At 50.4% G+C, this 12792-nt stretch overlaps 1 protein-coding gene across 1 annotated transcript in view; it reads right to left on the bottom strand.

The window, feature by feature from the left end:
- The window catches only part of SEC24D (SEC24 homolog D, COPII component), a 553336-nt gene that overhangs the window by 151100 nt on the left and 389444 nt on the right, over nt 1–12792 (bottom strand). Inside the window, exon 14 of the mRNA XM_085634340.1 lies at nt 145–261. Coding sequence (XP_085490466.1) covers nt 145–261 — 117 coding nt within the window. The remainder of the gene's footprint in view (nt 1–144; nt 262–12792) is intronic.

The following is a 12792-nucleotide window of genomic DNA, read 5'->3' as shown; positions in this document are numbered from 1 at the left end:
TGCGGTTTTACGGATTGCCGGTTCTGTAACAGCAAAAGTATTTTGTAGAAGACACCCACCGAGCATTTAAGAGGTTATACCATTAGTTTACAGAATAAGGCAATTGAGATTTGAGGAACTAAGACCCTGCAACGTGGAAAATACCTTTTCTTTATCTGTGTTGATGAGTTTTTTGTCGTCCCTGTTCTTCAGTTTTCCGGGTGCTTCGGCCGTGGGCAGAGAGGAGTGGAAGATGAACAGCTTCCCGGCGCACTCCGCTGCCTGTGGAAGAGAAAACAGACCTGACCTTTAGGCTACTGCTCGGGAATTGATTGCTGTCTACAATCAGCCACCGCACGGTCCCCTATAACGTCAACCAATGCCTCGGTAGCACAAGAGGCCAGCAGCCCTTTCATTTAGAAACTGACTTGATAGATAAGCAATTATTAAACGCGCACAGGGACAGTATGTCACGCAATCTACTGAAGCTGCAGCCTCACCCTTTCCATGCACTGCAGCTCGGCAGCAGGGCGGGATGCATTTGTATTTGGAGATAGTAAATATCAGTGGCATTATCAAGTAAACGACAGTATAGTGTGAAATATGTGAGGACATGACCCCGCTGACCTTTAACCATGGGAGCGGCCTTGGGCTCCCAAACGGGAATGATGATTCCACAAAACACTGCTGTCGGCAAATTCTCCAAGGGCCGATTTCGATGACTTGAGTTTATTTAAGAACGGCCCCAGTGCAAAACTATTCAACAATCTGCAGAGCGTGGATCCTGGGAACAGAGGAACCCCAGCCTTAGCAAGCAATCCACACACTCGGCTTACAAACACTAAGGGCACCATTGCAATAGGGCATTTATTCCTGGATGGGAAGGGGGCAGGGACCATGGAGGAAAGACACGCCCCTTTGCTATGATCATTTATGATTCGGCGACAGACAGCAAACTATGATGCAATTTTAGTGCAGGGAAAACAGCTTAGTGACTTCTTGCAAGCACTCGTTCACTGCCAAATCGTTTTTTTTTTTTTTACGTCTTGCGTTAGCCAAAACCTTTAGATTTTACTAAAATTATATGTGTAATATACTTACATAAAAGGGCTTTCAGCCAGCCCTCTTCATCCATTCGTCTGTTCTGTCATTCACATTTTGCTTCCACATACAACATGGGGCAATGGGTCAGCCTAATTCAGTTACTGATTCACTTTGAGTGACTGCAATTTGCTCTCTCACAATGAGAGTATCTACACATAAGGTAGTTCCCTTTCAATGCCAGTGTTTTTAGTTTTTACTTTATAATTATTACTTTAGTGTTGCCTTTGGGTTTAGAGCACTGGGTGAAAACAATGTGCTTTATACCAGATGTGAGCACAGCCAACATTCCACGCTTTATTAGTTCCTGTCTCCTACCAATGCTGTTGTAAATTCCTCCTGGAGTCTCCTTTTTCTATTCACCTTATTGCTGGTATTTCACAGCATAACAGATTGCTTCCATTTGAAACTGTTCAATAATAAGTTATCCTATCTTTCCTTTCTGTATTAAGTTAACCACACAAACTGAAAGCTTTAATATTATACATGTGAATTTTTTAAGCGGACAATTCTTCAGAACACGTTAATTATGACCCAGTTTCACCAATGATTCTTTATTGAACTTTGCCCAACGAGAAAAGCAGCACTTGTAACACTTTTATGAAATGTATTTTTGTTTTTCTTTCTTTCCTTCTTACCTTCTTCCTTTCTTTCCTTCTTTCTATCTTAACTTTTCCTTTCTGGTTTTCTTTCCTTCTTATTTTCTTTAATTCTTTCTTGCTTTTCCCCTTCTTTCCTTTTTATATCCTATCCTTCCTTCTTTCTTTCCATGTTCTTTTCTTTCTTTTCATTTTCCTTCTATTTTTTCCCCTTCTTTCCTTTTTATATCCTATCCTTCTTCCTTCTTTCTTTCCATGTTCTTTTCATTTTCCTTCTACTTCTTCCCTTCTATCCTCCGTTTTCCTTCCTTTTTAAAACTTTTCCTTCCTTTTTAAAACTTATTAGCATTTCTGTGATATACAATGCACGGTAAAGTGCAGGTCGTAGCACATATTAGAATACAGTCCAAGGGATATGATGCTCTAGATCCGTGGTACTCAGAATACATCTCGTGGGCTGCTAGCAGCCTGCAGACCTTGTAGTGGGCTTCCAGTAAACACAAAAGAGGGCTATCGGAGCATGCGTGATAGCAGCTTCACTGCGCTTGCTACTAAAGCGGTCGGCGCCCTAGTGTCGCCTGGGCACCGGTCACCCCTCCCCGCCTCCCCCTCCGGGGGGGGGCAGGGACCCCGGCCGGTGTCCCCCTCCTCTTTCCTGTCCGGAAGTGACGCGACGGGCGTCACTTCCGGGGCTCCTCTATATAGCCCCCCCCCACCATGCCGGCGACCTCTTGTCGCCCGCACGCCGCATGGAGAGGCCGTGTGTTGTCCCGTCGGCAGCATCGTCGCCTCGCACGCCTCGAGTGTCGCCCATCGTCGTTATCCTGGGGCCTGGTCGTGCCCTGAGCGCTCCTACCCGACATATGTCACGGTGAGTGCAGCACAGCCACCCCCCCGACCTGTCCCTGGTTCCACAGGGGCCATGGCACGGGCTGCCATGGTGGGAGGGGGGGGCGAGCTCTTTGGACGCACTTTCGCCCTAGGAAAGCGTATGCCCCTCGGGGGGCAGTGCGGGACTTTGCGGTGCGTGGGCGCACAGGGGTCAGGGGTAGGGCCGGTTGAGGTTCCTCCGCGTGCTGCCCATGGTGGACTTAGCTCTGTGGGGGGCGACCTGGCCCGCTTGCATGCTGGCAGGAAGGTTGGTATTTATGGCTCCTGCGTTAGTCGCAGACCTACCAGCGGCGCGGGATGCCGAGCATTCGAGGCCAGGAGAGCGTGTCGCCTCCCGTGCTCTCCCACCCTCTGGGGCTCAAAAGTTGCAATCGGAGCCTGCACGGTATGGCCATGGACCAGTGCGGGCTCCGGTGTTTACTGCAGTGGCGCCAATGCGCCTGGCGACAATTGCCCGGTCTTTGCTGAGGAGGCAGTGTGGCTGGGGGGTGAGGGGTGAGGAGCAGCTCCCTAGGCCAGCATGCCGTCTGGAAGGGTCGTTCGTCCTCGTCGCTCGCACCGACACGGACTCAGTCGTCCACACGAGCTCCCACGCTACATCTGCAGTCTCGGTGAGAGCACCACAGCCCCCTCCCCGTGTCCGTCCATAGGGCAGTCCCGGCTTGGACAGGGGCCCTGGCACGGGCAGTCAGAGGGCGAGGGGCGAGCTTTGTGAGCACGGCGGGCTGCGGCAGGCATTGGGGCACTCAGGAGTACGGCTCCCGGGGATGCGGGAGGGCTTGGTGGTCCTATTTCTCACTGTGCGAACTCGCCCTCGATCTGCTTGTGAGAACCGGGAGTGGCTGGCCGTGTTTACACCGGAGGTCAGTCTCACTCGGATCGCCGTTAACTGAGGAGGTCCTCCCGGTGCCCGCCAGATCGCCCCCCCCACCCCCAGCTTCCTACCACTGTGGGCAGCGCGTCGAGCGCAACCGCCTGGGGAGACAACCCCCGGCTGAATTTAGCTAGCAAAGCGGAGAGTGTGGCTCACTCGTCAGGGCGGTCGACTCTGGTCTTGGGAGACCAGGGTTCGAGGCTCGGCGGGGACGCCGGGTTTTCAGTTGCGGCACTAATTTGGTGTTGTATCTCCAGGTTTGGGATTTGCTGGCGGTTTCATCTGTGACGTTGGGGGGGCATGTTATACACTAATTCTAATCTCCAGGGCTCCTGTGTAGCCTCGAAAAATGGGCGTTCTGCTTCGGCGCTCGCCAAGCAGTGTTCGGTTCCCGACGCTGCATGTTTAAGTGATTAATGCCTCCACGTAATTAATTCAGGGCCTCGGAGCATATGAGCATTTTATCTATCGTTTCCGCGGTTTCTCTCGTACTTCGTGTGATGGGTGAAAGTGCGATATGGCGCGCGCGACGGCCACTTGCTAGTGACCCCACAAGGGGGGGTGCAGGGTGGTGAGCGCGAGGGGCCAGCTGTTTGGTAACTGTGGCAGACCCCAGACAGAGTGCCAGGTCTGGTTGGTAGCCCCAGCAGGGGAGACTGATCGGTGATTGAAGAGGGGGCAAAATATCCGTGTGTAACCCCATCTGCAGTGCGCCATGTGCAGACGCGCATTTAGCACTAATGCGTCTCAAAGGAGGCCTCCTTCTCTAATTTGTATGAAGGTGTGATATATGCAAATGAGGTAGGGGGTTGCCCCTCCGGTCGGGCAGTATTTCTGAGGCAGGCTCGGGGACTAATATGCTCCAGAGAGGCGTGCTGACGGGGGACAACAGTAGAAGTGGTTCACAGTCACAGCACCGTTTGACGTTGCGAGGGACCGCCTGGGAAACCCCTAAAAGCTGGTAAAATCAGACACTGCACACCACACTACAAAATCAGGTCCCCTTCTGCGCGTCTGGTGCTCTCGGCCGGGTGAAAAAGAGACTTGTGGTCTGACTGACTGACGGTGTTTGTGCTTTCGGTAAAGCAGTAAAGCGCTTCCCTGGCCCAGTGCAGCAACAGGGGCAAATTGTTTGGAATGACGAATAGTAATATCACTTTAAACAACGATGGATGTGTGCGGTAATACCTACCTTTAATGTGTTGAGGGCTTCCAAGCGCACTAAGTTAATGTGATGTGATCGTTGAGCAGATGGTCACAATGGTTGGTGGACGCATAGCATGATTCATGAGTGACTCTTTGCCTGGCTTTGCGCTGCAACATTGATAGCACACACGGGGGCAGACATTGAGGGTTGTTTCCCGTAGAAGATGGGTGGAGTAATTGAGCCCAGTGCAAGGAGAGCGTTGGTGCATGCCGGCTCATGGTGTTAACGTGCTTCAGGTTTGGGAAATACTTTTCCCCAGTCTCGCACAGAGCGAGCTTGCCGAAATTGTCTCCACTAAGGTCAGCACAAAAGGCCCCAGCTGGAGGTAATCACACAATGTGCAGGAGGCAAGGGCGATAATTTATGCCTCTCTCGCCATATATTTGGCCACAACTTGTACGCTCGACAGGCATTGCAAAAGGGACTCCGGCAGTGCTGCGGGAGTAATTATCGGGAGAAGAGAGGAGGTGAAGTAGCGTCCGGATGTGCAGTCAGTGGACCGGGATATCCCAGTTCGAGCTCGGCGCGGGATCAACGTACAGTGAGTGTGGGAGAATCACTCATCTCCCCATGCCTAGTAACAGCACCATCATGAGTTACGTATCTTCATGTTAAACCATTTGGTGACCTAATAAATTGGCGTCATGTGGTGGGTCACTTTTACTGCAAAGGATGAAGGAATCCTGGTAACAGACCCAATGCTGGAAGAAGGGAGGCGTGCCGGCTGTCTCAGCCTCCGGCCGCACTGTACACTGCACTGTAGGCCAGCAGTATGATGCCTCGGCTGCGGGGGCGTGCCTGCAGTTAACCATTAGAGATAAGAAATCTTGATGCACATCGAAAGATCACAAGCAGCTCCCAAGATGGAAATGGTTGAGATCCCATTGAGCTTGATGTGATTCACCCGCCCCCCCCCAACCCCCCCCCCCCCCTTTGAGGGATGCTTGTTATTAGCTTCACCATGCTGGGGCGGCTTCGGAAGAGCGGGGTGCCCGCTTCAGTCAACCGCGGCAACTTCGGTTGATTAGTCGCGGTGTTGCGGGAAGCAAGGTCGAGGCAGCTGAGTGATATTAATCACCACCGAGCTTATGCCATGAGTGGATCCCAACAGGGCCCCATGCAGACTCGAATCTTGAGGAAGGCTGTAGGGAGGGACTATGGGGGTAACCGTTACGTACCGAAATTAGACCCTGCGGGTGCATGTTGCGGCGAGCTCGGCTGTGCGCCGGGAATTACGATGAGGCGCACATGGCTGGTTGTGACCTCTCCTTGCTAATAGCCTGCGGCCTGCCGGAAAACTTTATTACTGGGACGCATGATTTAGGCAGCCCCGACACCACAGGTAGAGTTCTCCCCCGACAAACGCAGTGCTAGGCCGGCACACCCTGCCAGCTACTTATCCGTAGCAAATGGCGATGCGAGTTTTCGGCAATCAGCATTGGGGGTTTCAGATCATTGAGATCTTGGGGCGCACAGGGCTGCTCGCAGTCCCCAGAGGCAACAAGCTCCAGACCGCCTGTTTCGATGGTGACGGTGCGGGGTCACGGCACAGGGAGGCCCACACCAGACGCTCCAATGTTGACCGGCAAGTGGGACATAACACAGCAGGGAGCATATGACAGTCACAAATTTGAGGAATTTAGTTCTTATGTGTGAAAATTCTTGGGGCGAAAATCTAGCACACAATTTGTAGTCACTGCAACAATGCCCAACAGCCTGGAATCCTAGGCAAATCACTGAACCTCCCTGTGCCTTACAATATGTACGGTCCTCAGGTTACGGAACTGGAGCTCATGTAGAGTGCTGCTCGGTGACCCGACGCCTCGGGTCGCAGTTGCGCCATATATAACGCTTTATAGAATTTAAGAGAAAAAATAGTCGTAGTCCAGCCCTGTGGGCATACTAAGATCTAGTCACCCAGCCGCCCCCCAGGAAAGGCAGAGCTAGCACACAGTGGATACATGCTACCGATAAAATGCAAGGGTTTTTATGGTTCCAGTCAGGGACCTTAAGGTATGATGCAATTTTGCACTGGCCATTCGCCAAAGTGCAAAGTGAGACTAAAGGTAGCTACTTTGGCTCTGGTGCATTAACATGGCATTTTAAGGTTTGAGGCAGGAATGCCTACTGGCGTACTACAGCGCATGCGGTAGTATTAGCAGCTGCCCTTGGTAAACACTTAATTAAGGGCCCCTGTTTGGGAGCAGCGTTGGTTTTGATAAAGTCCAGCACCCCGTCTATGCCTACTTAAGGGAAGGTACTGACAGTACACGGGCACACCCTTCCAATTTCTAAAATGAGTTTGCATACAATATTCAGGGTGGTTGCGCGTTTTCAGCATGGTTACACAGCAGCAGCTCACCATTAGTACAGAAATAATAGGTGACCCTCCCACTTAGCATACAGGAGGTTCTGTTTTACCAGGGAAACCTGCTAGTGAGGGTAAGTGTGGAACACATGGCTAAAGCAGCGCAGGGGGAAGCTGTGCAGGTAGGCATACCGGGGTCGTCAAGTGAAGCGCTGTGGGTCGGTATTGAGACCATTGACGTTAGTTTTGCTCCCACAGGTGAGAGGATCGAACAGAAACCAGTGCTTGGTTGGCACCAACGTGATAAAGGACTGCGTCCTTTGCAAGCACAAGGAGTGGGTAACCAGCGGGTGGCTACATACAATTAGGGGGCCATCCACGATGGGGGTAAGAAGGATATTAAGGGACCAATTTGAACATGCCCCGCTACCCTAAAGGAGTCGATTGTTCTCAGGACTTCAGCTTTGCGAGACAAACTCCTGGAGCTGCCCCGGTCCACTGGTCTTCAGTTAATAAGCTTTCATGGCTGCAGCTCCTGGGTTTTCAATTTTGGTTAGGTTCAGGGATAGCTCCCCACCAGCCAGGTCACATGACCAAAGATATGCGTAGGCAGGTAATGAAAGCACCTTATGTTAGTCAGCGCCAGATACCACTGGGCGAAGGTATTCAATTAGTCAGACGTGGAAATGTGAAAACATTTTGTTCCCACCAGCACAGGAGCTTTATGAATGGGTGCTGTCATTCGCCAGGCTGGGAAGATGTGGTTAGAGCACGACTGCCCAAAACTACCTGTAAAGTTGGCTTCTCTATTTCAGAGGGGGCAAGTGTTGAGTATGTTACTCTCTGTCCTCTTATCCAAGTACGTGGCTAACTTCTTGGCATGTTGGGATAGTGTAGCAAAAGTGTCGTGGGACACATAGGCTGGGCGAGGGACATACTCGAAATATGTTCTCATGCCCGGGTCTGCCTGCCTTGCCTCTGGTTAACAGCCCCTCAGTTGGAAGTATAATTGCACTCTCACCCTGGTAGTTACAACCCAAAGAGAGGCGCTGCGAAACGCTGAGCGGCACCCGGCACGAGGGCCTTATTCAAACATTGGCTGGCACCAGATGGACGAATACCATGTACTTGGGTGGGGCATCCCTCTGCAACCATGGGTAGGTTTTGGGTCGCCCCAGTAAGACATAATTACCCGCGCTTTTGCCAGGACAGCAGGCGGGTGGTGGTCGTGCCAGCTAACAGGGGTGTTGCGGCATATAAAAGTTAGTAAACACTGCGTTAGAGCCTATTGGCAACAGGGTATTAAGGACCTGGCATTACCTTATCCCAGATAAGGGCAAGTAGTTACACAGAAGGTTCCCCGCCTGGCTCCTACAGGCTTGCCTGCCCCCTTGGTTCTCCTGCTAGGGGCTGAAGATTGGAAGGGGCACCTTCGGTGACCGGTATCACTGACACGGGTATAGTCAACGCCGGGGTAGATAGACCAGGAAGTGCATGATTACTACTTGGTTTTCCCTACGTTTTGGGGGTCAAACTAGGTTGGAGCTTTTTATCCACAGTCCTTAGAAAGCACCTCGCAGTCTTCCAATCCAAGCAAGGGCAGTTGGCGATAGACAAGTAACAGCAAGGCGGGTAACAGACACCGGCTGGTCGGTGTCAGCCACAGAGCGGCAACCAGCCGGGCACCAGGGGGCAAAAACCAGGTAGATAGGGGGAATATATATGTCTCTCGGGCCTTGCAGCGGGGTGGAGGCGGTCCCATCGCAGGGTATGCACAGGTGTAAACGGTGTGCTTCTCAAGGTTCTCAGGACCAATACAGTTTGTGGTAGCACACCAAGATGATGATTAAGGTCATCCTGGGCCGCATTTACACAGCCCGGTAGGAGCACTTCAGCTCGGGGGAGCCAGGCCCAGTTAGAGGCACGCCGGGGGGGAAATGCGGGGCTCCCTATGGTGCCCATGACCTAGGCGGTGCGTGGCATCTCCCGCATCAAATGTTAGGACCATAGTACAGACAGTGCGCCCTGCATTGAATCAGGCAGATTCTCCATGCGGGTATGCCTAGGGGGCTCCCCAGAGGGAGCTGAGCGGGCGAAATTCCCTGCAGGGATAAGGGTTGCAGGGCAAGTGCTGGAGGGCAGCCTTGCTCATTGTCACAGTACGCTTAGTCATGGACATTCCCGTGCGCCTTCATTTGGCAAGCACAGGGACTGTTCAAAGGAAGTTATTCCCCCCCCCCCCCCCCCCCCCCCCTTGCCAGAATAGTCTTAGCAGGCAGGCGGGCGGGGAGTAGTCATCTAGCAAGTGGGCTGCTGTCCCATAGATTGGCACGCTGGTGTTCAGACACGCGCGGCGCTAGTAGGACGGCAGCCAGGTGAGATCAGCAAATAGATGGGGCTTTATGATCCTGGGTGCCGGCTTCGCCCCCGCCCAGACTGAGCTCGGGGCTGAGGCAACTGAAGCAGTGGAACTTTCCCTCATGGGGGTGACTAGTTCTCGGCACAACTTCCCAGGCCTAATGGGTCTTTTTGTTTCATCAGACTATCTGACCCAGGATAGCATCAAGGGCTTGGGATATAGATGGGGCCACCTATAACCAGCAGCGATAGTTCTCTTTCATCTGGATTGCAGGAAGCTCCAGACAGGAGAGGTGGCAGGTAAGACTATAGCTGCTTTGGTGGGGGGCTCTGGCGGCAACGGTGGCCGCCTCCAGAGCTGTGGCGGAGTTACCGGGCGATCTGGAAGCAGGCCGGTACCAAGGGTACTTCTGCGCGGCACCATAGGGGGTGCCAGAGCCAAATCCGAGGAGCCTCATGGGAGGGTCCCGGAAGCCGTGTCGGCGCCCCGCTAGTCCTGCGGGCGGTTGTGGGCCTGAACAACCGAGGGTTTGCTATGCTACGCTCCGCTCCGGGAAGGGGCGTGAGTAGAAGTTACCAACAGTCACGTGATCCTGGAAGAGAATCACTTGGACAGCAGCACAGGCGGGGTTCGCCCCAGTGCTGCCCGGCTCATCAGGCGGGCAGGCGGTCCAGTTGGTTGCCTGCCCTTGGATCGCCCGTAAGATAACCCACCTATTACATAACGGTGTATGTAATAAACCTGCAGCATTTTGTACCCAATCAAACAGTCTGAGTGTGTGTTATTATTGGGTAATGTATTTTTGTTGGAGGGGGGACTGAGGGGTGCCAATGGCGATACTATGCCACCCTGCTGTTCACCAGCAGACTAGCATCTTTGCCAGCCTGCCTTCCTAGTCTTCCGCTTTCCTTCAAGTCACTTGTGTTATAAATGTGATTGGCTAATTTATTTATATGATGCAACTTTATACTCTTTTAAATCAAATGCTATAGGCTTTTTGTTCTGCGCAAATATCCTAAACTCACTCATTTGAAAGTTGCTTGAATTTTTCGTAGGCTGTGGAGAAGATGGAAGATTACGGATCCCAATGACTAATGATCTAATACACCACCTAAAGCCCCATGTACGGAATTGGGATGACACAAGCAGGGCCGGCTTTAGCACTGGCGGCGCCCAGTGCGACAATGTTTTTTGGCGCCCCCCCCACCACTCCCCTGACCACTTCTGCAACGGATTCCTGCACTACCACCCTTTAACAGTCTCCATAACCACTCTCTCTCAAATGCTTTTAATTAGTTTATGGGGTCACTCATAAAGGTGAAGGGTGTCAGCGCACTTTACATTGCACACACATTACAGAGACAATCAATTATATGTGTGTAAATAAATATAGGAAACGTTACATAGGACAGAGGACTACAAGGGGTAGGATTTATATGTCATCCATACTGGTAGGCAGTATAGTGTAGGGGGACTTGGTCTGGAGAAGCACAAACTCAGAATTTAAAATCTAACACCATGGTTGGGGGTTCTCTGAACAATCAGAAATGATTTCTACCCAACCAAACCCTTTGTGAAACATTAGGATAATGAAAGTCTGAGGAAAAAATCAATACGCTCTAATCTATAGTTGAAGGCTGCATTTCAGGTCTTTGACAGTTAATAGCTCACTGATAGGAGTTTAACTTATAAACTGCAAGTAACAATAGGAAGTCTGTCGAAAGCAGTAACCCACTTACCTATTTATGCTATATTCACTTTGTGATTTGCAAGGTTGCATTCTTAGCAGCAGGCATATTAACCTTCTGCACTACCTTATGATGAATCAAAACTTCCACAAGTCTAAATTCCACTAGACAAAACTACGGTTTCTCTCCGGGAAGAACATTAATCACCGGAGTTCACTTAACATTTTAACGTTTGCTGAAAAGTGTTGGAGGCCAGGAACACGGCAGCGGGTGCTTTAAAAAACAAGGAAAACTAGCAAACAGGCGCCCCCACGGGAAGTCAGCACCCGGTGCTGTGGCACTGGTCGCATCACCCTAGAGCCGGCCCTGGACACAAGATTATCTATTGAAGCTATATTCATGCTTCACTTATATTATTCTAGATTAATACTTAGGATACTGAATGTTAAGCACAGATGAAGTCTGCTGTTAATAGGAACAGCCTGAGACGAAACACGTGTTGGCAAAGGGCGCATGAAACTACAAGAAAATAAAAGAACTATTGAAACCACAACCTCAATTTTATCTCTGTGTCTGGAGAATCTTGTTTGCTGACTCCTGGACCTCTCCAGTCAAGGAAGATTGGATGGCTCTTCCTTCTTCAGAACACCACAAAATATTTGGACATTGAATGATTAAGACTTTGAATTTGACTAGAATTACATCTCAGAGTGTGCCTAATATCCTAGCTGTCACACCTCTTTTGTTTTTTTAATTTTGATTTGGTCATTTGCATCTGTGTTGCACAGCATCTTAAATGCCGGCAGCACCTGGACGCCTAGTATGATGATGAACTGTTGCGTGACCAATAGTACTACCATTTTGAACCCAAAAGGATGTCGTGGCCAACACAGCCGTTTCAATGCAACTTATAGAACTTCTCTCTGCGCAGTTCAGGGTAGTTTTTGATATTTATCTCATTTCATTGATTTCACTGCTTGGTTTTCCTGGTGATAAGATGCCTCTTGAAGTATGGAAGTCCAAATGAGCAGAATGAGACCCTGGAAATGTCATACATAAGCAATCTGAAAACCTGTCAGTACGTGCAATATATTACTCTTGAATGCTTTTTGATTGGAAAGAATTGTGAAAATTTGGCAAAAGGCATTAAAGCTATCAGCAACTCAAACATCACTTTTACAATGTAAAGTAAAATGTGACCTGTCACTAGTGTGTAATCTTATATGAGCAGATGCACAGTCTAAAATGCTATTTCTTACCACTGTTAGGGGGATGGACCATGACTCATGAGAGGCAAAGGATTGTGTGGGTCATGAAGCCCCTGCCTCCCTTTACAAATGAAAACTTGGCGTTAGAGCCATTAATCAGCCCCAACACCACTACCAAACACTATTAGGCCAAGTCAAAAAGCACAATTTCTGAGAGGTCATTCAGTTGTTTGAAAAGTTCCTCCTTGTAGTTTTGTACCTACAACTACTTTTGAAATACAGCAATGTCTAGTAATGTTTTGAAAAGGTGGTGATTGTTTTAAACTCTACTAGCCCTGCCAAAAACGAATCCGCAGGCCCATGGGTGCGGCCCTCAGCCCCAAACCAGACTGTACTTTTGGCCCCTGAGAAAACGTTTGTGAGTACCCATGCTCTAGCTTAACCTGCCATTGCAGCACAATACTATACATATCACGTATGCAACAAACTGCCTAATCAGGTTAAAAACAGACAAACCACCCCCCCCAAAATTCCCACCCCAATTGCTCCATCATATACACAGATTGCTCTTCAGAAGG

Source organism: Triturus cristatus, chromosome 2_1 (assembly GCF_964204655.1).
Source record: "Triturus cristatus chromosome 2_1, aTriCri1.1, whole genome shotgun sequence".
In the NCBI taxonomy this organism is placed as follows: Eukaryota; Metazoa; Chordata; class Amphibia; order Caudata; family Salamandridae; genus Triturus; species Triturus cristatus.
The sequence above is the reverse complement of the archived record's forward strand: the minus strand, read 5'-3'. Positions and strand labels throughout refer to the sequence as shown.